General features: G+C 42.1%; 1 protein-coding gene across 3 annotated transcripts in view; it reads left to right on the plus strand.

The window, feature by feature from the left end:
• Nucleotides 1-22,702, plus strand: part of NPAS2 (neuronal PAS domain protein 2) — a 57,733-nt gene that overhangs the window by 31,764 nt on the left and 3,267 nt on the right. The window contains exons 8-19 of one of the 3 annotated variants that reach the window (XM_077927597.1): nt 3,776-3,894; nt 5,159-5,241; nt 6,694-6,800; nt 7,531-7,678; nt 9,325-9,406; nt 11,186-11,327; nt 11,759-11,856; nt 12,844-12,990; nt 17,426-17,620; nt 18,120-18,307; nt 20,198-20,290; nt 21,618-21,798. In XM_077927597.1, the coding sequence (XP_077783723.1) occupies nt 3,776-3,894; nt 5,159-5,241; nt 6,694-6,800; nt 7,531-7,678; nt 9,325-9,406; nt 11,186-11,327; nt 11,759-11,856; nt 12,844-12,990; nt 17,426-17,620; nt 18,120-18,307; nt 20,198-20,290; nt 21,618-21,798 (1,583 nt within the window). Of the gene's footprint in view, nt 1-3,775; nt 3,895-5,158; nt 5,242-6,693; nt 6,801-7,530; nt 7,679-9,324; nt 9,407-11,185; nt 11,328-11,758; nt 11,857-12,843; nt 12,991-17,425; nt 17,621-18,119; nt 18,308-20,197; nt 20,291-21,617; nt 21,833-22,702 lie in introns of all 3 variants that reach the window. The other 2 variants (XM_077927599.1, XM_077927598.1) reach the window with 2 other exon arrangements.

Consider the following 22,702-nt stretch of genomic DNA (forward strand, 5'->3'; position numbering starts at 1 on the left):
TTACTGCAAGCTAGATTAACTTTGCAAAAATTCCTTATTAACCTGCGCTTTAGGATAGTTTATGGTGATTTCCCTCTCTTTAGCGTAATGTTTGCGTAGCCATAAGAAGCTGGTGCTATGAAGGTAGGGGATTGCAGCCTAGCAGGGCATGGTACTATTAGGATGAGCTGTCCCTGTTGCTCACTTTCATGCATTTTCTTCTTCTTCTTGCCTATTGTCTCTGTACAATTCTTTACAATCCAGCTGTAGCAACTGGTAGCACCTTGTGACCCAGAGGCACCCTTATTCCCATGCCAGTTCAGTATGTATTGGGTGAGCTTCGCAATGGAGATGTGTATTGGCACCAGCATCTCTCATTGGCAACACCTATGGAAAGCTCCTTATACACATACACACACACACACACACACACAGAGAGAGAGAGAGAGAGAGAGAGAGAGAGAGAGAGAGAGAGAGAGAGAGAGAGGAGAGGGAGACATCTCTCTGTCTGGATCCAAATAATTCTGTCTTCTTTCTAGTGCTTAGCAGTTTGCATCCACCAATTACTGAGATAATATTTTTAAATTAAGGAAGGAAAGTTACAGGTATGCATATATGGTCTGGGACATCCCAGTTGCTTCAGAAAAATATAAAATATTGAGGTAGGTATGCAGAGAGCATTAAAAAGAAAACACATGCCAAGCAATTTACAAATAACCAGAGGCAACTGTTTTGTAAACCATAACCAATTCACAGTGATCCTTGGCATACTGAGGAGCTGTGGTTTATTAAAACGGACTATTATAGGGTTAGAGCGTAAGTGGCGTAAATATCATATTCCATATCCCTGCCCCACTTCCTCAACACTGTGTGTTCATACAGTAGAATATTCTTACTGAATGGAAAACAGCTTTGTATTTCTAGTATGCACTAAAAGGCTGCTTTGTGGCAATATAATAACAAAAGTAATAATTTGTTTAATTACTTCCAACTTCCAACTATTTCTTGGATTTCGCTTCAGTTGTTTGTCTGAACATATTCTAGGAGTAATGTTTAAAAAGTTGATATTAGCTCAAATGGTCATATCGTATTCACACTGTGCTTGTCAGAACTCACAATTCCACAGTCTGCAAGACTGTATAAACGCTGCATAACTGGTTGGTGCCAGACCATATAACTAGCAGCATTTTAAAAAAAAATTGTGGTGAAGCATTCTTTTTTCTTATTTTCATATGACTCTGAATTTACCAATATAAAAGGACCATCTTATCAGACGCACACCAATGCAGAAACCCCTTTTAGCCATTACATAAATGTTTAAAAGCATCTTTGTGATGCACAAGTGAAAATGGGCACAGTGGTGATGCAACAGCAAATACACAACTGCATTTTTTATGCAGACGCATTTCTGCATGAGAAGTGATATTTATTTGGCTGTATGTCTCTGTGAATTGAGTCTTTTTTCTTCAGTCTTAGGAATATGGCAAAATGAATTAAGATGTGAAATAATAGACAGGTACTGTTATTTGATGAAATAGATGCTGAATTCAGCGCGGAAACAAATGGAGTATAATTTCGACATGAAAACAAGTGTTTTAAAAACTATATCCTCTAGGGTTTTTTTTATATAACCTTTTGGTTTCAGGCTAGCAGCCAGAATCTCATGCTGTGCTTTTTCCAGAAGTGTACAACTCAGAGCGTAGGTAGCAGATTGCATATTTCAATACTCATGGGCAGGGCAGAAAATATATCTGCACACAACTAGCCTGTAATAAAGGAGGTAAATATCAGCCAGAATTGGATAGACCAGGAAAAACAGAATCATATTCCACAGCACTGAAAGTGACACATTTCGCTAATAGGGAAGTGGAAGCTTCTCCGAGAGTGGAATGAGACGTCATGGTCACACATTTCAAATCTGTGCTGTGCTGAAAACCTGTAAAGCTAGGAGAGATTTTCCTGGGGGGGGGGGGATGAGTTTGAGGGGAATAGTGATCTCCATCTCTTCTTGCTACTTCTATCTATCCCAACCCCTCCCATCTATCTTGAGGGGGTTCAGCATCTCCTCCCACCTATTGCTTCTCACTTGACATCGTTTTCCAGCCCATCTGCTATACTGCTGTTCAGCAATGACCAATTTTTAAAGACACAATTTATTGGCAGGGAGGGCCACTCTATTGAATATTGTTCAGCATTCAAGTATTTGGGTATCACTTTTCAGCATGGGCTTAGCTGGTCAGCTCACCTAAATATGACCATCCTGGCTGCCCGTAGAACCATCAAAGCCTTGGAGAAATTCTTCTATGCAAATGGCGGCCAGTTGGTTCCACCAATCAGAAAAGCATTTATCAGCAAAGTCCTCCCGATGTAACTGTATGGGGTTGAAATCTGGGGGTGGAATTTAAAAACACTACAACGGCTCGAGATTCTACAAAACTCTTTTGCACGAAAGTTACTGGGTCTCCCCAAGGGCTCGGTTGCTGCACAGTTAAGAACAGAACTGGGCCTCCCCTCCATTGTTGCGAGAGCCCACATTAGAATTATTAGTTTTTATTGTAAATTAATCAATGCCCCAGGTTCCCTACTAGCCAGGCAAGCCTTTTTAACTTGTTCTCATAGCAACAAATGGTCCAAGGCCATGGAGACTATTACTGCACGCTACTCCCTCCCAGATCTTGACACGCTGTCATCTTGGGACCAACATAAAATCCGGGCCTGGATTCTTACAAGAGACGAGGCCATGGCCCGGGCACAGTCCACCACAGCTCGCCTCTTCATGTGGCTCCCTAAAGTGAAAGTGGTAAGATCACTTGCCAACTACTTGATAGACCTGACGGAGCCCAATTTGAGAAGAGCGTTTACCATGGCCCGTTTCCATTCTATACCCACGGCCTTCTTGCAGGGGATTTACTCTAAGATCCCTATTACCCAGCGTCTATGTCCATGCACAATGAATGAAGTAGAGGACTTCATACATTTCTTTTTCTACTGCCCTATTTATGAGCTAATAAGAACTAAGCTCCTCCTCTTGATCCCGTCCACCATCACATCTAAGGAAGACTGTTTGAAATCGCTTCTTGTGGACGCAAATCCCCAAATTTCACGTGGGGTGGCAATCTTTATAGTGCAGGCTTTGAAACTCAGGGCTACTCTGACTGGGTAGTGTGTCCTAGACCTGGACCTGTTTTAACTCTTTTTATTACCTTTTTAACCTAATGTGCCTAGCCTATTTTGGGCCATTATATGCTTTATATACATCCGCATTTTAGATTCCCGGCGCTGGCAACTAAATCTTTACATTATTGTCTTAGGGTAATTTAAATGTCATAACGCCAGTAATATCGCTTTGAATTTTGTTTGGTTGCTTGTCTCTAGCATTTTTGTCTTATCCTGCTATGGCTGTATGCTAATGCAATAAAGGTTTGATTGGCAGGGAGGGGGTAGTCAACTAAGCCACTAAGGTTCACTCAAGAGTAGACCCATTGAAATGAATGAATGAAGACTATACGTTCGGGCCATTAATTTCAGAAAGCCTACACTGAGTAAAGCCTAGTGTTGAATACCCTCCAGCTTACTTTCTGGCTTGACTTTAAGTTGTGACTTAATTTTTTTTTTTATTCAGCTAATTCCTTAAAAAATAATACATACATATACACATACATAACCTTAAAAGCACTGCTCAGACACATACCTCTCTGAGTGATACCTAGTATCAGCGCATTTCTATATGTATAAAATAGTGGGAGCTAAATACACTAAAAGGCACAACTCTTTGTCTCGCACTTTTCTTATCCAGTGCCTATATCTCCTTGTAATGGCTTTGATGGTGCTGTTCCAAGAGGTTACAGAACACCACTAGGAAAACAAGTCTGCTTTGTCGCTACTGTTCGACTGGCAACACCTCAGTTTCTAAAGGCAAGTGTGTATGTCTTAGAGTCTGTTAAAAGTCTTTGTAGTCGTATCAGCCCTTTCAGTCCCTTATCTTCCCACTCATGGGTGTGTACAAGGCGTTAGGGATAGGCGGAGCCTCCTCTCTACGTATATGGTGGCTCCTCCCAAAGCCATGGCTTGCAGAGCAGGGGCATACATGGTACCTTGGCATAACGGAATGGCCGTCGGGTAAGGTGTTCAATATTTCTGAAGGTAAACTGGTACAAAAAGCAGCAGGGGAGCACCTTGAGGCTCCGCGAGGCAATGCATGCAACTTTTCAAGTCAACTGCCAGCAGGCATCTTGCAGATAATCATGCAGGCATCTTGCTGAAGCTAAAATCAGGTATTGTTGGGCCGGAGCCCGGAAAGGGAGGATATAAATGTTCTAAGTAAATAAGTTGTTAGAAATACCTCTCTGAGATTGCCGCCACCACCCCATCCCTCTGCTGCTGGTAAGTCAGCTGATAATTTGAGCCTGGTCAATTTGATACTTATCCAAAACATCTGCCCGTGTATGCAGAACTAGGGATGGAATGCAGTTGTCTCATATCTGCAAAAGCAATCTGAGGGGCTTTCTTCGTGGAGTAGAATGGGCCAGTGCACATGTTACATTGCTTCAGGAGCAAGCCTCCCTGTGGGGAGTGATCTCTGCCTCAGGAGTAACGTTTAGGAGTGCTTATCATAGGATTTGTCATTCTCATGTTCAGTCTCCAAATATGTATGCCAAAAATTGCTGGGTCTAGGGACTCTCAACAATGTCAGACTCTGTGTTAAGTAAGTTTTTATTTTATTTTAGCTGGAGTGGACTCCACTCAACAGAAAGAGGTCGTTTTCATCAGTATCCATCTAGCTGTAAAATTTTCCAAAACAATTAATAGAATAATAAAAATGTAGAGTTGGAAGGGACCCTGAGAATCAACTAGTCCAACTCCCTGCAACACACGAATATGCAGCTGTCCTATACAGGGATCAAACCTACAACCTTGGTGTTATCAGCACCATGTTCTTACTAACTGAGCTATCCAGGCTGAACTATGTTAGGAATGAAAACATTTAATCTGTTTTGTCATTATATCCAGAATAAGTAGCCCAGCCCCAGTTAAAACTAATAAACTGGATGGAGTTGCTATTTAGCTATTAGACGGAGATATTTAATTTTTCTTTTCTATTCCTTTCACATGTTGTTCACTAACATTTAAGAAAAAAAAGCAAAATACTACAGTCACTCAGAATTTTATTCTAATACAGGAAATGTGCATCGCTGAAGAACCTTTAGAGGAATTCACTTCAAGACACAGTTTGGAATGGAAATTTTTGTTTCTGGATCACAGGTTGGTTAAAAAAAGAAGACGACTATACTTTGTGTTTTCTTAGACAATTTACTACTGTTTATTTATCATATTTATTTGAAGTTACTTAATTGTCCTTCATCAGAGGATTACGGGGCAGTGTTCAAAAGTGTGAGAATGATTCAGACACAATATATTTATGCAATGGGTGACCTATGACAACATCTGCCTGATTGCACTGTGTGGCTTCAGATTTCTCTTCTGCACCATCCAGCCTTCTGTGTGCCCCCAAAATGTGTTCCATATAGTTGTGTTGGATCTCTCCCAATAATATAGTTAAACTAACAGACTTGACAAGCAACAAAATCCAGACCAGGCAAAAAAACAACAACCCCATAATACTAAAGGGAAAAAAATACTGTCATCTTCTGTCTTCATGTTTTCATTTTTAATGTGCAGTACCATGCATCTTGCTGTCCATACATCTGAGGTAAACGTGGTTAGTTTCACCTATTTTTTCGTGTACCCTTTCCCCCCTGTTATTACTTACAATTATGAAGAGTTATCTGGGTTTAATGGGTTTTAAGGTAGAAACAAGGGACGTGGGTGGCGCTGTGGTCTAAACCACTGAGCCTCTTGGGCTTGCTGATCAAAAGGTTGGTGGTTTGAATCCCTGCGACGGGGTGAGCTCCCGTTGCTTGGTCCCTGCTCCTGCCAACCTAGCAGTTTGAAAGCACGCCAAAAAGTGCAAGTAGATAAATAGGTACTGCTCTGGTGGGAAGGAAAACAGTGCTTTCGTGCACTGCTCTGGTTCGCCAGAAGCGGTTTAGTCATGCTGGCCACATGACCCAGAAAAACTGTCTGCGGACAAACGCCAGCTCCCTTGGCCTGTAAAGTGAGATGAGCACCGCAACCCCAGAGTCGCCTTTGACTGGACTTAACCGTCCAGGGGTCCTTTACCTTTTGCTTTTTTAAGGTAGAAACACTTTAAAAACTCATTGCAACATTTTCCCAAAGCACTATAGCAGCGCTTGGAAGTTTTTATTGCTTCATGACATCTCAATCTAAACCAGTGACTTAAAAAACAACAAGAACCTGGACGATGTTTGTTCCCATCGCTGAGAGACATATTTGGAGGCCTGTCAACATACTGTGCACAGTTGTGAATTAACCAGTCCTGTCGCTCTACAGAGTGAACTTGTGTAAACCTTCCTGCTTTATTTCTACCTTTCGTTCTACCTTTCTGCTTTCCTTCATTTATTTTAAGCACTTTATTTTAAAAAATGGTGAGCTGTGCACAAGAGGTTTTACCTCCCTGCTGAGTTCCAGTAATACGAAGCAGTCCCAAATAGTCTGTTGGCCTGCTTATTGTTTTAGTGCCTAGGTGGTATAACTTCTAGAGTTTTTGGGGTGGGAAGAGAGAATAAGGGTTGAGCACTGCTGATGATATTTTTAATGGTTTAATAAAATCATTTGCATTTTACCGTGATACAGAGCACCACCGATTATAGGATATTTGCCTTTTGAAGTGCTGGGAACTTCTGGATATGATTACTATCATATAGATGACCTTCAGCTCTTGGCACGCTGCCACGAACACTGTGAGTATGACATTACCTACAGTAAGGGGAATTCAGTTTGTTTCCGTGTGATAGCAAAGATAGAAATGAAAATCTGAAGACATTGGGTTGCATCCAACTCAACTAAACCATTGGTTTTAGCAATGGAGCTCCCCCTCCTTCTCCACACACACACACACACACACACACACACACACACACACACACACCCTGCTGGTGATACTAAGTAAACCTGTTAGTGAATAATATTTTGTTTGTTTGTTTGTTTGTTTCTCTCTCATTGTTACTGTACAAGAATGGAATTTCCACTGCAGAAGTAAGAAAATGCCTTAATTCCTTTAACTCTTTCTTAAGCAAATTATCAGTTATACAGGATTTCAAATTCTATTCTCTTTTTATTTCTTCAAATATCCTTCAGTATTCTCAGTTAATATACCTATGAATAATTTAGGAACGAATCCATTTTATAGAGTTTGCGGCAAAATTCTGTTCTCGGATCAGCATCTTGGAGGATTTAATCACACACCCTAAATGGTACATTTTTTCTTAGCAGCTAGTGTAATTCTAACAAATAGAAAACGTGCTCCCACGTGCATTCTTGCTGCTGTGTCCTGTACCAAACTGAAGTTTCCGAAGCCCCTCTTAAGAAAGCTGCATGTAGATCAGCTAAAATCATTTTTTTTGAAAGGATGTTTTTCATATCCTGAAATCTTTGATGCAGTGTGCATTTTTTGTGTGTGTCCACAAATAGTGATGCAGTTTGGCAAAGGGAAGTCTTGCTGCTACCGGTTTCTGACCAAAGGACAGCAGTGGATCTGGCTGCAAACACACTATTATATCACCTATCACCAGTGGAACTCCAAACCAGAATTCATCGTATGCACCCACACGGTAGTAAGGTATGGAGAAATTGAGTGACGTTGCTGTTGTGCTGATCGGTAGAGTCCTCATTGCAGGGCAAGAGCAAATAAAAGCTTGGTTAAGAGACGCACATAGGACAACCACTGCTCCTTATTTTCCTGTCACATTGAAAACGAACGTCCAATATGTTATGAGCTAGGGGGAATTTCTTACTGAGCTTAGGGCAAGAATAAACTCATTCTTTCTACCATACTAGTTGTAAATGCCACATACGAAGACATTTGTGAGGTGACTGTATATATAACACAACCTTGTGACAGCAAAGGCGGTGTGAAGCTGACCAGTGTGTCGATTGGCCAACTCTCTAGCATTCCACCCTCGTCTTTTTCTTAGTCTGCAAAGATGAACATTGCCAGTGCCGCCTCGCGAGATAATGTCGCACAAATGTCTTGCTCCACAGAGAAATCTGCATACGGTTGCATTACAAGCAGCCACCACAACATTTCTTGCACGTGCTAATGTAGTCTTTGAGGAAATGTGTAATTCAACAGGGCCCTAGTTTGGTTCTGTGGTAGTTAATCCAACTTTTAAGGGCAGTCTTAAGAGAGTTTGAGCATGCTGGGTGCAATGGAATAAAACCACTCATGGGTCACAGGGAGTACAGTGGTACCTTGGTAGTTGAACGACTTGGCTCCCAAACAAATCGGGTGTGCAGTTTGCGAACGTTTTTCGGAAGCCAAACATCCAATGCGGCTTCCACAGCTTCCGATTGAGTACAGGAAGCTCCTGCAGCCAATCAGAAGCTGCATCTTGGTTTTCAAACCATTTCGGGAGTCGAATGGACTTCCGGAACGTTTTAAATTTGAGAACCAAGGTGCCACTGTAGTTAGACTATGGCCATCTTGCTGAGGTACTTGCTTCATTGATAGTCTCTTGTCTGGAGATAAGGCATATGCTTTACTATACAATCAATTGTTATCCAGCCAAATTGTCCCTTTCATGCAAGGACTTCTGCTTGAAAATTGGATTTTCTCCCCCCTGTGCACCCTCCAAATCTTTTCAAGGATGGATGCAGGAAGTGGAGACAGAGGGGAAGTTCAGTTGTGCAAGCAGAAGACTTTGTATAGACAAGATGACTTTGTTGGAAACAGCCCAATATTTTGTTACAAACATTAATTCTGTATCGGCATGCTAATTGGACTCTAGAGAAATACTTGGATTACAATCATATACCTGCTAGTTTGGGAGGTAGAACAATTTCATGCATTATACATAAGCCTTTCTGCAGTTGCTAACCTGTACTTGGGGTGTGGTAGGGACAAGGCTAATCATGAGTATATGTACCAAAATTGTATACAAGATTGCACATACGTGTTTACACGTGAACTTTTTCCAAGTATGTATGAAGAGCATCGTGTGTAAAGCCATGGAACCTAGCCTCAAGTAATTATATGATTACAGATAATGTTTTCTTTTTGTTTGAAAACCAGGTAAAAATGGGCAGAAGCTAAACATAAAATGTAATCCATTACATTATTATACACATTTGGATTGTATGACTTGTGGATTTTAACTGCAAATAATTTCTGGAGTTAATCATGTAATAAACTGCCAGTTGCATTTAATAGTGCTTTCAGAATAGTGGAATGGAATGTAGATCTCCACAGAAAATAATAATGTTCAGTTATGCAGATGTTCGAGTGGAAAGGCGGCGGAATATGATTTTGGAAAATGCACCTTCAGAGATCATCTCTTCAGTACTAAAGGTATGTTAAAATGGCTGTTTTCAGAGGTTTTTTTTTTCTGTTTTCTACTTTATTCAGCTCATATGTCAGTAATCACCAACCTTGTGTATCATTATTTAAGTGGTGTAGGTAGGTGGTGTGAACTTAACGTAATGGAGTAAGACATGGCTGGGAATACATTCCCGTTCTATTTTCCAGAATACAATTGCAGAAATGAGGGAATGGTAGCTTGCAAAATAAGAGATATCCATTATGACCTTTGGGACAATCATGTGCCTCTGAAAGGGAATAACTTTTTAAATGTAAAGACACATAGGGTGACTTTAGCTACTGTGTTCAGATGGTAATAATGTGTATTGATTTGATCACTAATATTGTCCCATATAGATGGACCTGGGGTTTTCTTTATGTCTTCCATTGCCTGTTCCTCACTATGGTCACTGCCTGCTAGGTTCACTGTCCCTTATTTTATAAGGCAATGAGTAATCTCAGATAAGCCTACTTTCCACCTGATTTGTGTTGAGGGTGTTCTTGATTGGTTGCGTGTGGTGTTATGCAATTTTGTTCAATCCCTGTGTCAATACAAAGGTCACTGCAGTTGTACAAATGCATACCTCTTTTGATTTTTGAATGACCAATCATGGGAGGTGACAGACAAGCAAACCCCCTGCCCACATAATCTCATGGTTGAGTATAAAATTGAAAGAATATGCGAATTTGAAACTAGAGCATATAGGAAGAAGCAGGCAATGAAAGGCAGATGCATTATAAGACAAGAATTAAGAATCATTTCTTTTGAAGTTCTCTGGGGATTGGCCTGGGCTCATTCCTGAGTACATAGCTTCCTGCCTATTAAAGCAGATTATACAGTAGCTGCATCTAAGGACTGAGTTCTTGTGATTTTCACTGCTTAATGAAGTTAATAACTGAGTCTTTTATGAGTATCTTACAGAAAACTACTTGAAGCTTCTGTTGCTCAGAAACGTGGATACAAAAGGCCAGGCTAGATGTGACGTTAAACGCTGTATTGCATACTGAAGACAGTAAAAAATGGGTGCACTTTAACCATGTGATACATGGAGTTAAAACTGCAATTCTAGACACACATTATTGTTATTGCTATTATTGTTGTTGTTAATTCAATTTATGAATCACTTCATGTGAAACAATCTCAAATCAATTAACAATGAAGACATAAAATCCTAAAAGATACACTAAAAACAGTTTCAAATCCAGTACTTGGATAAGCAGCTCCACACAAAAGGCTTGTGGGGAAAGGAAGGTCTTCAGTAGGCTCTGAAAAGACAATAGACAAGACACGTTGGTAATATGTAATAGCAGGGAGTTCCAAAGGCCTGGTGCTGCCACATTAAAGGCATGATTCAGACATTGTGCGGAACAGACCACCTGATGAAATTGCATCTATGCAATGCTGTCCTGCACAGGTTGAGGCAATCTTTTATGTATCCTTGTTCCGAGCTGCATAAGGGCATTGTACACCAGTAACAGCACCTTCAATTTAGCCTGGTAGCTAGTTGGCAGCCAGTGCTTTTCTTTGAGAAGCAGAGAAACATGGTTGCAGTATTCTGTCCCAATGAACAGTTGAGCTCACTGGGAATTTCTAGGGAGCTGTTCCCATCGAACACAAAGGCGCTTACTTCTGAGTAAGTGTGTATATAGGGTTGTGCTGATACTGAAAAAAGACCTCTCCCTCAATAAACCCAGATGATTTATAACCAAATTCATTTGTAAGTTCGAAACTTTCAAAAGCGTTTAGGATGTTTGCTTTGTTTTTTTAAGGACAGTGGATCAGAACTGGATCCTCAACAGCACTTTAACGCTCTTGAATTAGACACGTCAATCCTCGAGACCAGTCGGACTCTTTCTGTATCCTCTCAGGGCTCACACAAATCTTTGCCTACATCCTTGCCTGACACAGCATGTAAGTTGTTATTGTTTATTAAATTTGTATACCGCCCTTCAGATGTGGTCTCTATGCAGATGCTACTTTGAAACTGATAATTTTATACTGCCAGTATAAGCCAGAATGGTGTGGAAAGAGTAACGCAGGCCTGCACGCATGGAGCATGACCAACAGAAAGGATAATTCTAACACAACAGGGCATTGTCTTATTTGAAACATTTACTACCTGCTAGTTATTGGGGTGCAATTTCAGAGTGGGTTACAACATCAACTCCCTTCTGCTCCAGCCAGAGCTGTAGTCCAGAACTAGAGGGTGCAGGTTGACAAAAGCTGGTGGATTTATTCTATAGTCAACTTCCTTTATTGCCATTCCAGTGACCCACTCTTTTTGTATACATTAATAGAAACTTTGAACAACTCTGTTCTAAATGGTAAATGTTATTTTATAGCCACAAGAGCAAAGCTCATCCCAGAGTCTCCCTCCCTGCAAAGAAGTCCCACTATGCAGGAGGACTTGCAGAGATCTAGCCAACCTGCCGCTTCTCAGGTAAGGTGGAAAAAAAAGTTCAAGTGAACAGAAACATTAAAAGAACATCCATGAAATAGATACACAGGTGTGTACCAAACTGATGGAGGACAGGAGCTTTGAATAGGTTTTAAGTTAGTGAGAGTAAAACGATTTGGGAGGCATAGCAAACTAAAACTTTTCCATTCATACTGGCATGACATGACCCTCTTGAGCATGCTCAGGAGTGTCTAGATGAATCAAGGGCTTTTCTTTTCTATGTCTAGGAAGTCCTCTCTGCCACTGGTTCCCCTGAAGTTAGAGACAATAAAAAAAATTTGGCAAGACACTTGTATGGAGGGGAAGGTACACACACACAAACTGGAGTTATCATGATCAGAGATAGGTGCTCTAACTCTTCTGCCCTGGCTCTTTTTTCTAGCTATCAAGGAATATTTGCTGAAGCCGCCTCCTTTCACACTCTTGTATTATTTTGACCACAGGTGGTCTGCACTTGTGGTCAAAGAGATATTAGTGCTGTAACACCAGTAATCAGTATGTGCTTATCTTGCGAATGATGGGAATTGTTAAGAGAAGGTATTAATTATATTTAATCCTCCAGGTACCCCCATGTGTGGGTTAAAAGGAAAAGAAAAATGGCTGGTGCCTGTTCTTAAAAACATGGGGCTAGCACATAGAGAGCCCCAGTAGCAGAGTATTAAACCCAGTCATTATGCATATTAATGAAGCATAGGAATAGGTTATTAAACCTTCTTTAACTCCATTCAGTTGCGTGAAGCAGCTGACCCCCATTTTGCCACTTTTTCAGTGAAACCCTACAGACTGCAAAGTAAGTTTAAAATGCTTTACTTACAGCTTCTAAGTCTCAGACATGCACCGTTCCTTATGCAAGAGCAGTAGTATAATGCAGGTAACAATATTCTTAGAAAGACAGCAAAGCAGTCTCATGGAACAAAAGTTACTGTACTTACTAGAAAAGTAACATTGCTCTTTGTTTTATTGTTTCAGCTCTCATCCCAGTTTAACATGTTCCAAACTATCAAAGACCAGCTTGAGCAGAGGACTCGAATACTGCAAGCCAATATTCAGTGGCAGCAGGAAGAGCTGCAGAAAATCCAGGAACAGCTGTGTATCGTGCAGGATTCCAACATACAGGTTAGCAGGAGAACGTATTTTTCAGACAAATTACTCTTGATTCAGTGAGTAGCAGAATTCTTGAGCAGAACTTTATTTCCACGCTCAAATCATCTTAATGCACCATAGGCCACCACACAGAGGAGGGTTTTCTGCATGCAGCAGTCCAGCTTACACAGCTGCTTCTTCAAGGGGCATTTTGCTTACTTCCGATTTCGGAACCTGGCTCAGGAAAACAACACCTTCTGCCAGCTATTCTTCCTGCAGTTCCCCACTTCCCTAGTTTACATAGGAATACATAGTGTTGGAAGCCCTCTGTTCCCAATGACAGAATAAGAGGATTGACATTGAAAGACTTAAGAGAAAAGTGTAGGTGCGTGGTCTGAGGTTCAATCTGTGGCATTTTCACTTAGGAAATAGCAAAGCTGCCAAAGACTTATGCCTGAGACCTGAGAGAACAGTTGCCAGTCAGAGCAGGAAATACTGGGATAGATGAACCTATGATCTGAGTCCATATAAGGCAGCTTCCCAGATTCATTTGGTCAGGAGCCCCTTTGGTTACACTTTTGTTTCTGATACATAGCAGAGAATGGACTGACCTAATGCTTCCAGTTAGTCTAACAACAATATTTCAGTATATTTAAGGCAGAGAGGACAAAATAAGTGTCAAATAAAATATGCTGATCCATACTGAAGGAGGACAGAAAATTCAGCAGAGACTTCAAGAGTGAAAGAAATGAAAGGATTGGATAGAGCAGGTAGATTGTGATCTACTGGTAGATCACTGGAAGTCTGTGGTAGATCACCGGTAGATCAGTGGCTCCCAGCAAAGAAGCTAAAAAAACTTTGGCCTTCCCTAAAAAAACCTTCAACATCTTTGCCCTGCACCCCTAAAATGACCCGAACCACCAAAAACAGGACTTTCCTTCCTAAAAAAAGCTCAACAACTTTGGGCTGAACCCCACAAAGGGGGTAGATAACTGCCAGTTTTTAACTCTGTGAGTAGATCGCAGTCTCTTGGAAGTTGGCCACCCCTGGGATAGACTTATGGTCATTATTCCTTAATAGTACCTTGTAGAGAGAGAAATATAGAATGAAACACAAGAGCTCAATTTTAACCCGTGCTACAGCACTGTAGCTGTAGCTACAGACGCGGGTGGCGCTGTGGTCTATACCACAGAGCCTAGGGCTTGCCAATCGGAAGGTCGGTGGTTCGAATTCGAATCCCCGCGACTGGGTGAGCTCCCGTTGTTCAGTTCCAGCTCCTGCCCACCTAGCAGTTCTAAAGCACGTCAAAGTGCAAGTAGATAAATAGGTAACACTCTGGCAGGAAGGTAAACGGCATTTCCGTACGCTGCTCTGGTTTCACCAGAAGTGGCTTAGTCATGCTGGCCACATGACTTGGAAAAACTTTCTGTGGACAAATGTCGGATCCCTCAGCCAGTAAAGCGAGATGAGCACCGCAATCCCAGAGTCGTTCGCGACTGGACTTAACTGTCAGGGGTCCTTTACCTTTATCTTTTTACAGCACTGTTAGTGATATCTTCTTCTTCGGCGATCGCTCGTAGCCGAGTAAGATTGTCTTCCATAAACACGGTTTTAACAATGAGTCCGTTGGTCATGGGGCTACATGGAATGTATGCAATTTATTAATGCAATTTGAAGAGACTTGCTGGGACCACAAAAAGAGAATTAAGGGGCTATATTTGGCATGTAGCAGAAAAGCAGCCCGGCAATATTGTTGAAAGGAAATAATATGGGTAGAACCAAGCCTTACAGGGAAAATGTCACCTTCAGCAGTTTGTTAGAAACGGTATCTTTGAAATAAATGTCTCATAGCTATAAATTTAGCGTGGCATCCTTGCTTCCGATACATTGTAAAAATAATTGCTGTTGATAAGAGCTTCCTGGTTCGATCAACGCAGATGGTTAAAATGTCTGGTTTCCATAGAACAGCTTTCTTCCGTTGTCTCCCTAATATGATGCTGTCTGTTTCTAGATGCAAGAGGTGTTGTGCTTTCATGTCTTTTGCTTCTTTCATGAGAATACTAATGAGACTGCCAATTAGAAGAGATTAGTAATACTCTTCTCATGTCTTGACACCCTGAAAAAGTAGTTGTGAGATTCTGCAGTGGCGTTATCTACTTAGACTTGTTTACGATGTTGAAGGGGGTGGGGGGAAGAATCCTTTCTTTTCAGTGGCATTTCAGTTCTTCTTTAGTGGTCCAGTCATGACAGGATGGTAAGAATCTTGGGCAAAACCACTGTGAATGAAATACCGGTACTTTCTGTGTTGGCACTTTGGTGTTGTCCTTTTCTGAGGAGAAAGGTTTTGACACTAACACTCTTGAGGTGCCTGACTGTCAGTATTTTGCACTGACAGTCAGGCACCTCAAGTGCATTTAAAGGTAAAGGTAAAGGTACCCCTTCTAGGGTTGTGCGCTCATCTCACTTAAGAGGCCGGGAGCCAGCGCTGTCCGCAGACACTTCCAGGTCACGTGGCCAGCATGACAAGCTGCATCTAGCGAGCCAGCGCAGCACACGGAACGCCGTTTACCTTCCCGCTGGTAAGCGGTCCCTATTTATCTACTTGCACCCGGGGGTGCTTTCGAACTGCTAGGTTGGCAGGCGCTGGGACCGAACGATGGGAGCGCACCCTGCCGCGGGGATTCGAACCGCCAACCATGTGATAAGCAAGTCCTAGGCACTGAGGTTCTACCCACAGCGCCACCCGCGTCCCATATCCAAGTGCATTTAGTCCTGCACAATAGAAGTGGGTTAGTGCAACAAGTGCACTTAAAGAAAACAACGGACTGTTTGCTGTTAGGAGAGTGACAGGGAAATGCATTGAAAAGTGTGGAGTGAATGAATGAGAATAATGGGAAGGTTTATAAACACCCCACAAGCAAATCACGATGAAAGCTCATTATCATATAATTGGTTGGAGGCAATCTGTCACAGTACAGAAATTAAACAGCATGACTCCTATTACAGTGGAACCTTGGTTTTCGAATGTAATCTGTTCAGGAACACCGTTCAGCTTCTGAAACGTCCGAATACTGAAAGCGGCAGCCTCAATACAACAGGGAAACTCAAAACGGAAGCTGCGTGGCACGTTCAGCTTCTGAAAATTGTTCGAAAACCAAAGCAGTTACTTCTGGGTTTTCGGCATTTGAAAGCTGAAACGTTCGATTTCTGAGACACTCGAAAACCAAGGTTCCACTGTATTTGTTCGTACTATGTTCGTAGCTCATGGGATCATGTATATGTACTGAGGCAACATTCTCAAACTTAGTTTTAGGATCTTTGCACACACATGTTCTCTCTCTCTTGTGCTCCATTTCAATGGCTTCTCATCTACTGTATTTCCGTTTGTTTTTCAACATTTTTGTGTTGCTAGATAGCTAGAATTCCTTAAGTTGAAGCCTCATGCTTTATATTTTTCTTGTTCTATTATCTTGAAGTTTTTTCTGGACGGAGGCACAATCCACCCTGTTTTCATAGCCGGCAAAAGGAAGTTGTCTTTTCAGAAAAAAAGTATAGGGATATGATTGTTGGAGGCTGTCTTCTTCTTCTTCTTTGGTGATCACTTGTAGCCGAGTAAAATTGTCTTCCATAAACAACCAAGCTACTTATTGGACTGGAACACATTTGCTAAAATTCCAGTGGAAGCTTTTTCTATCTTGGGGTGAGATGGGGATAATGTCAGCAGAAAAGCGTGTGTGCTTAACCCCCTTTCCTGATAACTACTTTTCTCCCCTGTGGGGTTGCACACACATTTCCCTGTCTGGAATCCCATGAAGAGGGAAGTAGAAGAAAACAATTTGAAGCAGAAAAACTGGAGACAGGGAAGAGTTTACCACCAGCAGCCATCACTTCTCTGCTCTTATTTTCTCCCTCCAAAAGCTCATTTTCCATAAACCAAGTGTTAGTTGCAATTTAGTAACATGTGTTTGCTTGTAACATCTAGTTTGACCTTCAAATATTTGCAAGAATTATGTATGTCAGAGGTTTCTGAGTGAATAGGATGACAAATGTATTCTGTTCCTGAATAGTGGATTTGGTTTTCTAAACAGTGTCAGTCCTTCCACAGCTGGTTTAAGGTGCATTGCACATGTAATATTCGAGCAATTCTTATCCAATGCTTGATTTGGAAAGAGGTGACATGCAACTTTCCCTGTAGAAACTTCTCTGACAGCCCCAGATGTGTGACAGGTGGCTGTGCTTATGCAATTGTGTGGGAAATGGACTTTCTGTGTACTCACAAGCAACTTCACACAGTCTTCTAGCATTAAAAGCATTTTCAGCAACTGAGGCCTGGATCAAGTTGAGCTCCCTAACGATACACATTTATAAGCGTTAAGTTATGACAACTTGAAATTGGAACTGTGAATGTATTTCTTCCATTGATTTGCCTAACAAGGAAATTGAAAAAGTAACCACCTTTCTCTTCCAGATGTTTTTACAGCAGCCAACAGCATCTCTGAATTTCAGTGGCATGCCGCAGCCAGAACCTCAGGGGAAGCCAGCGGTTGAGTCTCAGCAGCAAGTTGTGCAGAGGCCTTCGAGGCCTTGTCTCCAAGAGCAGATTGCGGCTCCTCAAGCAACAGACCATCAAATGTTAGGAGAAGAAAATGTGTTATCAAACCAGGTAAGCAGACCTGCAGTGGTCTTACAGCAATCTTTTTGTGGAAAAAATGTTCTCTTCTTTAAACATTACTTTAAGTCTTAGGTTCATCTTCAATCCTACCTCTTTTGATTCTTCATTTAGTTCTTACAGCATTTCCTGTACTGTAGTTCTTGTTTGCCTTTAGGTATTACGGCAATATCGCCTGCCCTTTCGCTCTTTCCACTAAGGTTTGTGTGAATCTGTGTGTTTGTTCTAGCTATCCATAATCAGCATTCTTGGGGGGGGGGGGGAATCTTTAAAAAGGGTAAATTACCAGACCTACATTCAATGAATATGAATTTATTTTCCTACTTATCGGTCACTTTACATAATTACACCTTTATGAGAGGATGGAATGAACTAAATTTGGATCTGGTAATTTGGCAAAAAATATTCACAACTTAATTCTATGTGTTTTTACAATATACCCAAAGCTTTTGCTTATTGTTTCTGTGGGTGCTGTTGTTTTTAACTGTTCTAGGATCAGAAATCAGCAAGAGCCTCACAAGGAATGCAGGATAGCTGTCAATCTTCCAGAAGCTTAACCTCACAGTTTAGCAATGCCTCTGTGCTCCCACAGTCTTTGAGCAGAGCTCCACCTGATGCCATTCTACAGGATAACAGCCACCAGCAGAGCACTCCAGATTTCAGTAATGATCGACAACTGAGGTAAAATAATTGAAGTAACCTACTTTTTTTTTAAAAAAAAAAGTTGAAGAATTAAATACTATTTTTTACAATGGCACTATTTAAATTTGAGTGTTTAGTTTATTACTATATAACAGGTAAATACTGTACTTTGAACATTAAGAAAATTCTCCATTTTATCAAGTTACAGCACTAGATTATTAGTAAATTTGAAAGAAAAAAAGAGGAACGTGGTGCTATTATTGTTTATTCAATTTCATACCTATCCTATACCACAAGGTTCCAGGGTTGGGTTACAGAAATGAAAAATTGAATTTTAAAAACAGTATCAGAATGAGGATGGAACAAACAGACTTGTGGGTTACAGGTAGGTAGCCATGTTGGTCTGCCATAGTCGAAACAAAACAAAATAAATAAAATAAAATTAAAAAATTAAAAATTTCCTTCCAGTAACACCTTAGAGACCAACTAAGTTAGTTATCGGTATGTGCTTTCGTCTGCATGCACACTTCTTCAGATACAGACTTGTGGGTTGTTGTTTTTTTCTAAATGATGTTAGCACTATGTATTTGCCTTAAAAAGAGAAAGAAAAGATACCGTTTACTTCTTTGTTCTGTTTTGAAAAAGTTTTTAAACTGATGACTGGAAAGAAAATACAAGGAACAATAAGTAGCTTGAAATAGAAAACATGTCCCTGTAGGAAACATAATGTGAAGGGGGGGGGAGGGAGAGAGGACCTTACATCTCCACACTAACTGCATCATGCAGTTAGCTGCCATTTCAAACTACCTGGGGCAGAAGAAAGCATATAAAGCCTACTTTATGTTCTGGACTGGCAAACTGAATGGAAGCTCTAATAGCCAACTTTTGGAAACATCTGATAGCCCAATGCTCACTAGATTTCATCAGAATGCAGGACTGTCACAGAAGATGGCTGTTACTTGAGGCAGGAACATCCACTGCATCACAGGTTGAGAGCATGAAAACGTTACAGTCAAACACTGTGGCAGATAATTTGCCACAGGGAATTTCTTTGTTTACCAACCACAATATGTAGATCCACTCCTAAGAAGAATGAAACTCCTTGTACAGTCATACCTCGGGTTAAATGTGCTTCAGGTTGAGCGTTTTCAGGTTACGCTCCACGGCGACCCGGAAGTAACGGAGTGCGTTACTTCTGGGTTTTGCCGCTCGCGCATGCGCAGTCAAAATGCCATCATGCGCATGTGCGGAAGCAGCGAATCGCAACCCGCAGACGCAGGTTGCATTTGTTTCAGGATGTGAACGGGGCTACGGAACGGATCACGTTCGCATCTAGAGGTACCACTGTATAAGAATGGCCACATTTGATAATAAATCCTGAGCTACCCTTTTTTTACTACGACTAATTACACTCTGTGGGGACGCGGGTGGCGCTGTGGGTTAAAGCCTCAGTGCCTAGGACTTGCCGATCGAAACATTGGCGGTTCGAATCCCCGCGGCGGGGTGCGCTCCCATTGCTCGGTCCCAGCACCTGCCAACTTAGCAGTTCGAAAGCACCCCCGGGTGCAAGTAGATAAATAGGGACCGCTTACTGGCGGGAAGGTAAACGGCGTTTCCGTGTGCTGCGCTGGCTCGCCAGATGCAGCTTTGTCACGCTGGCCACGTGACCCGGAAGTGTCGCCAGACAGCGCTGGCCCCCGGCCTCTTAAGTGAGATGGGCGCACAACCCTAGAGTTGGACACAACTGGCCCGTATGGGCAGGGGTACCTTTACCTTTAATTACACTCTATCCCTGAGCCTACTGCAGATTTAACTCTATTGACTTCTGAGCATGCAACTACCTCACATGGAAAAAATCCTTCCGACTCTTTCAGTATCTGCAGGTTAGTGTCATTCTTCACTGACATTATTTAATTTCCTGTTTCCTAGACTGTTACTCAGTCAGCCTATTCAGCCAATGATGCCTGGTTCCTGCCATGCGAGGCAGACAACAGATGTTGATGTGACTGGACACGAAGCTAAGTATGTAGCATGTTACTGGGGGCAGGGGTAGGAAGGAAAAGTTTGAAACTATACTGAGAAATGCCACTTAGATGGAGGTGGTAGAACGGGAACTCATCCAGAAGGTAGTACTTGGGTTAAGCAGTCTATGTCAGAGATGGAATTAAGGGGGGCTGCATATTTTGAAAATCCAGATGTTGTCCTGCCATATCTTATCTGCCCCGCTGCCAAGCTCCCGCAATTGCACGGTTTTTCAGATCCCAGTTGCCCCAGTACATTGTTTCTCTCATGCATCATGCAATGCTATTTTTCTAGAAAAAGAGGTGCCAGAACTCACCATGAACAGCACCCTTGTTCTCTTAGAATGGCAATGGCGCCTACCTGAGAGGTGCCGGAACAGAGTTCCAACGAGTTCTGGCTGGAAAAATGCCCTGACATCATGTACTGGGGTTGTCATGCCAACTGGAGAATGAAAGGGACCAGGTTTGGTGAAAGTGTTGCAATCAAGGAAATCTGGAGCCTGCCACTTGGAACATTATCTTGCTGATATTGTATCAGAAATTTCTAATATACCTCCTATGGCTGGTTCTTTGCTTTTAACCCATAAACTCACCATGTGTCCACATATTCTCAACCCTCTGGGCTACCCCAGTAAAAAGGTAAAGGGACCCCTGACCATTAGGTCCAGTCGTGACTGACTCTGGGGTTGCGGCGCTCATCTCGCTTTATTGGCCGAGGGAGCCGGTGTACAGCTTCCGGGTCATATGGCCAGAATGACTAAGCCGCTTCTGGCAAACCAGAGCAGCGCACGGAAACGCCATTTACCTTCCTGCTGGAGCGGTACCTATTTATCTACTTGCACTTTGATGTGCTTTCGAACTTCTAGGTTGGCAGGAGCAGGGACCGAGCAATGGGAGCTCACCCCGTCGCGGGGATTCGAACCGCTGACCTTCTGATCGGCGAGTCCTAGGCTCTGTGGTTTAACCCATAGCGCCACCTGCGTCCCATGGCTACGCCAGTAGCAGCAACTAAAACAAAAATGCTTAGTTGCATCACCCTCTGATCAGCTTCTTCCTTTTCCCACACTGCCCCACTCCAGGTCAGCCTTCTCCCCTTCCAAGATGCCACTAGGTATGCACAATATATATGCCCAGGAGTTATGTGTAGTAATGAATGTGCCTGGCTTTTTCAATGCATCTCCCAACAATCGGCATATCTGCATAGTCCCCGAGTCAGCAGCAGCACCTGCTATTTCTCCCAACCGTTGTCCATAATACATTGCAGTATGACACCAGTGTTTTAGTCGCAAATTCTTGGCTGAAAAACTTAGGACTGTTTCTTTGAATAGATACTTTCAAAGCCTACAAGCGTTCCAAAGTTTGGAAGAGCAAACCTCTGGAAGCAGTACAGCTATAGTGCTGATGGGACAAGCAGTGTTGCCCCCTGGGTTCTCTGCAGCCCAGCCATCTCAGCCTTCAACTTTGCAACCTATGCACCAGCACCAGCACCAGCAGCAAGGCTACCTTCAGGTGGGCTGCAACAGAACTGACAGTACCTAAATGGGTAAGCCGCCCTGAAAGTATTTTTTTCAGCTGAAGGGGCGGCATACAGGGTTTTTTGTTTTTATTTTATTTTTAATTAAATTGTGTAGTTATTCATAAAGTAATAAAGACCCTCACATTATTTTAAGAATGGCAGAAGAAATATGACATGGTTGTTTATAAACCCTTTTTTATTAGGAATGCTAAAAAAATAATAATACGAGAACTCACAATGAAAATGCAGGAAGTACATAAACAACTAAAATATTTCTTCAGTTGTTATTTATATCAGATATCCAACTGATTTATTAATGTTCCCAAGTGACGGCTAGCACTTCTAGATGTACATTTTTGGGGGGTGTAGTGCAGTTCTAATATCATATGAACGGATTCCACAGTGTCAACCATTTTGTTTTCTTTATTTCTTTAAATACCCTCTGTAAATTAGTCCATAGTTGTCTCTGTTGCAGTCTAATGTTAGGTCTCATATTCCCAAATAAAGTAACCATAGGCAGGAATAGGAGCACAGGAATCTAGCTGGCTTCGGTTAGACTATTGGTCTATCTCGCTCAGTATATTCTGCAACTCTCCAAGATTTCAGATGGCAGGGATCATCTGCACACAGAGCAGGTGCTGAACCTAGACCACTGAACCTTGACAAATGGAGTCTCGTAACCAATAATCACTAAACAAAACTCTTAGTGACTTAGTGCACACCGACCCCTCTCGCTCTCCAGGCTTCAGGAAGCTATCCGCAAGCCTTGGGAGCCCGCGGGAGTTCCCGCCGGGCTCCCCCGGCTTGCACAGCGCTGCCTCTTATCCCGAAGCCCGGGCGTGCTGAGCAGTCGTGCCAGGGCTTCGGGTAGCTCTGCGCAAGCCGCAGGAGGGCTCC

This window comes from Podarcis muralis, chromosome 4 (assembly GCF_964188315.1).
Source record: "Podarcis muralis chromosome 4, rPodMur119.hap1.1, whole genome shotgun sequence".
NCBI classification, from domain to species: Eukaryota; Metazoa; Chordata; class Lepidosauria; order Squamata; family Lacertidae; genus Podarcis; species Podarcis muralis.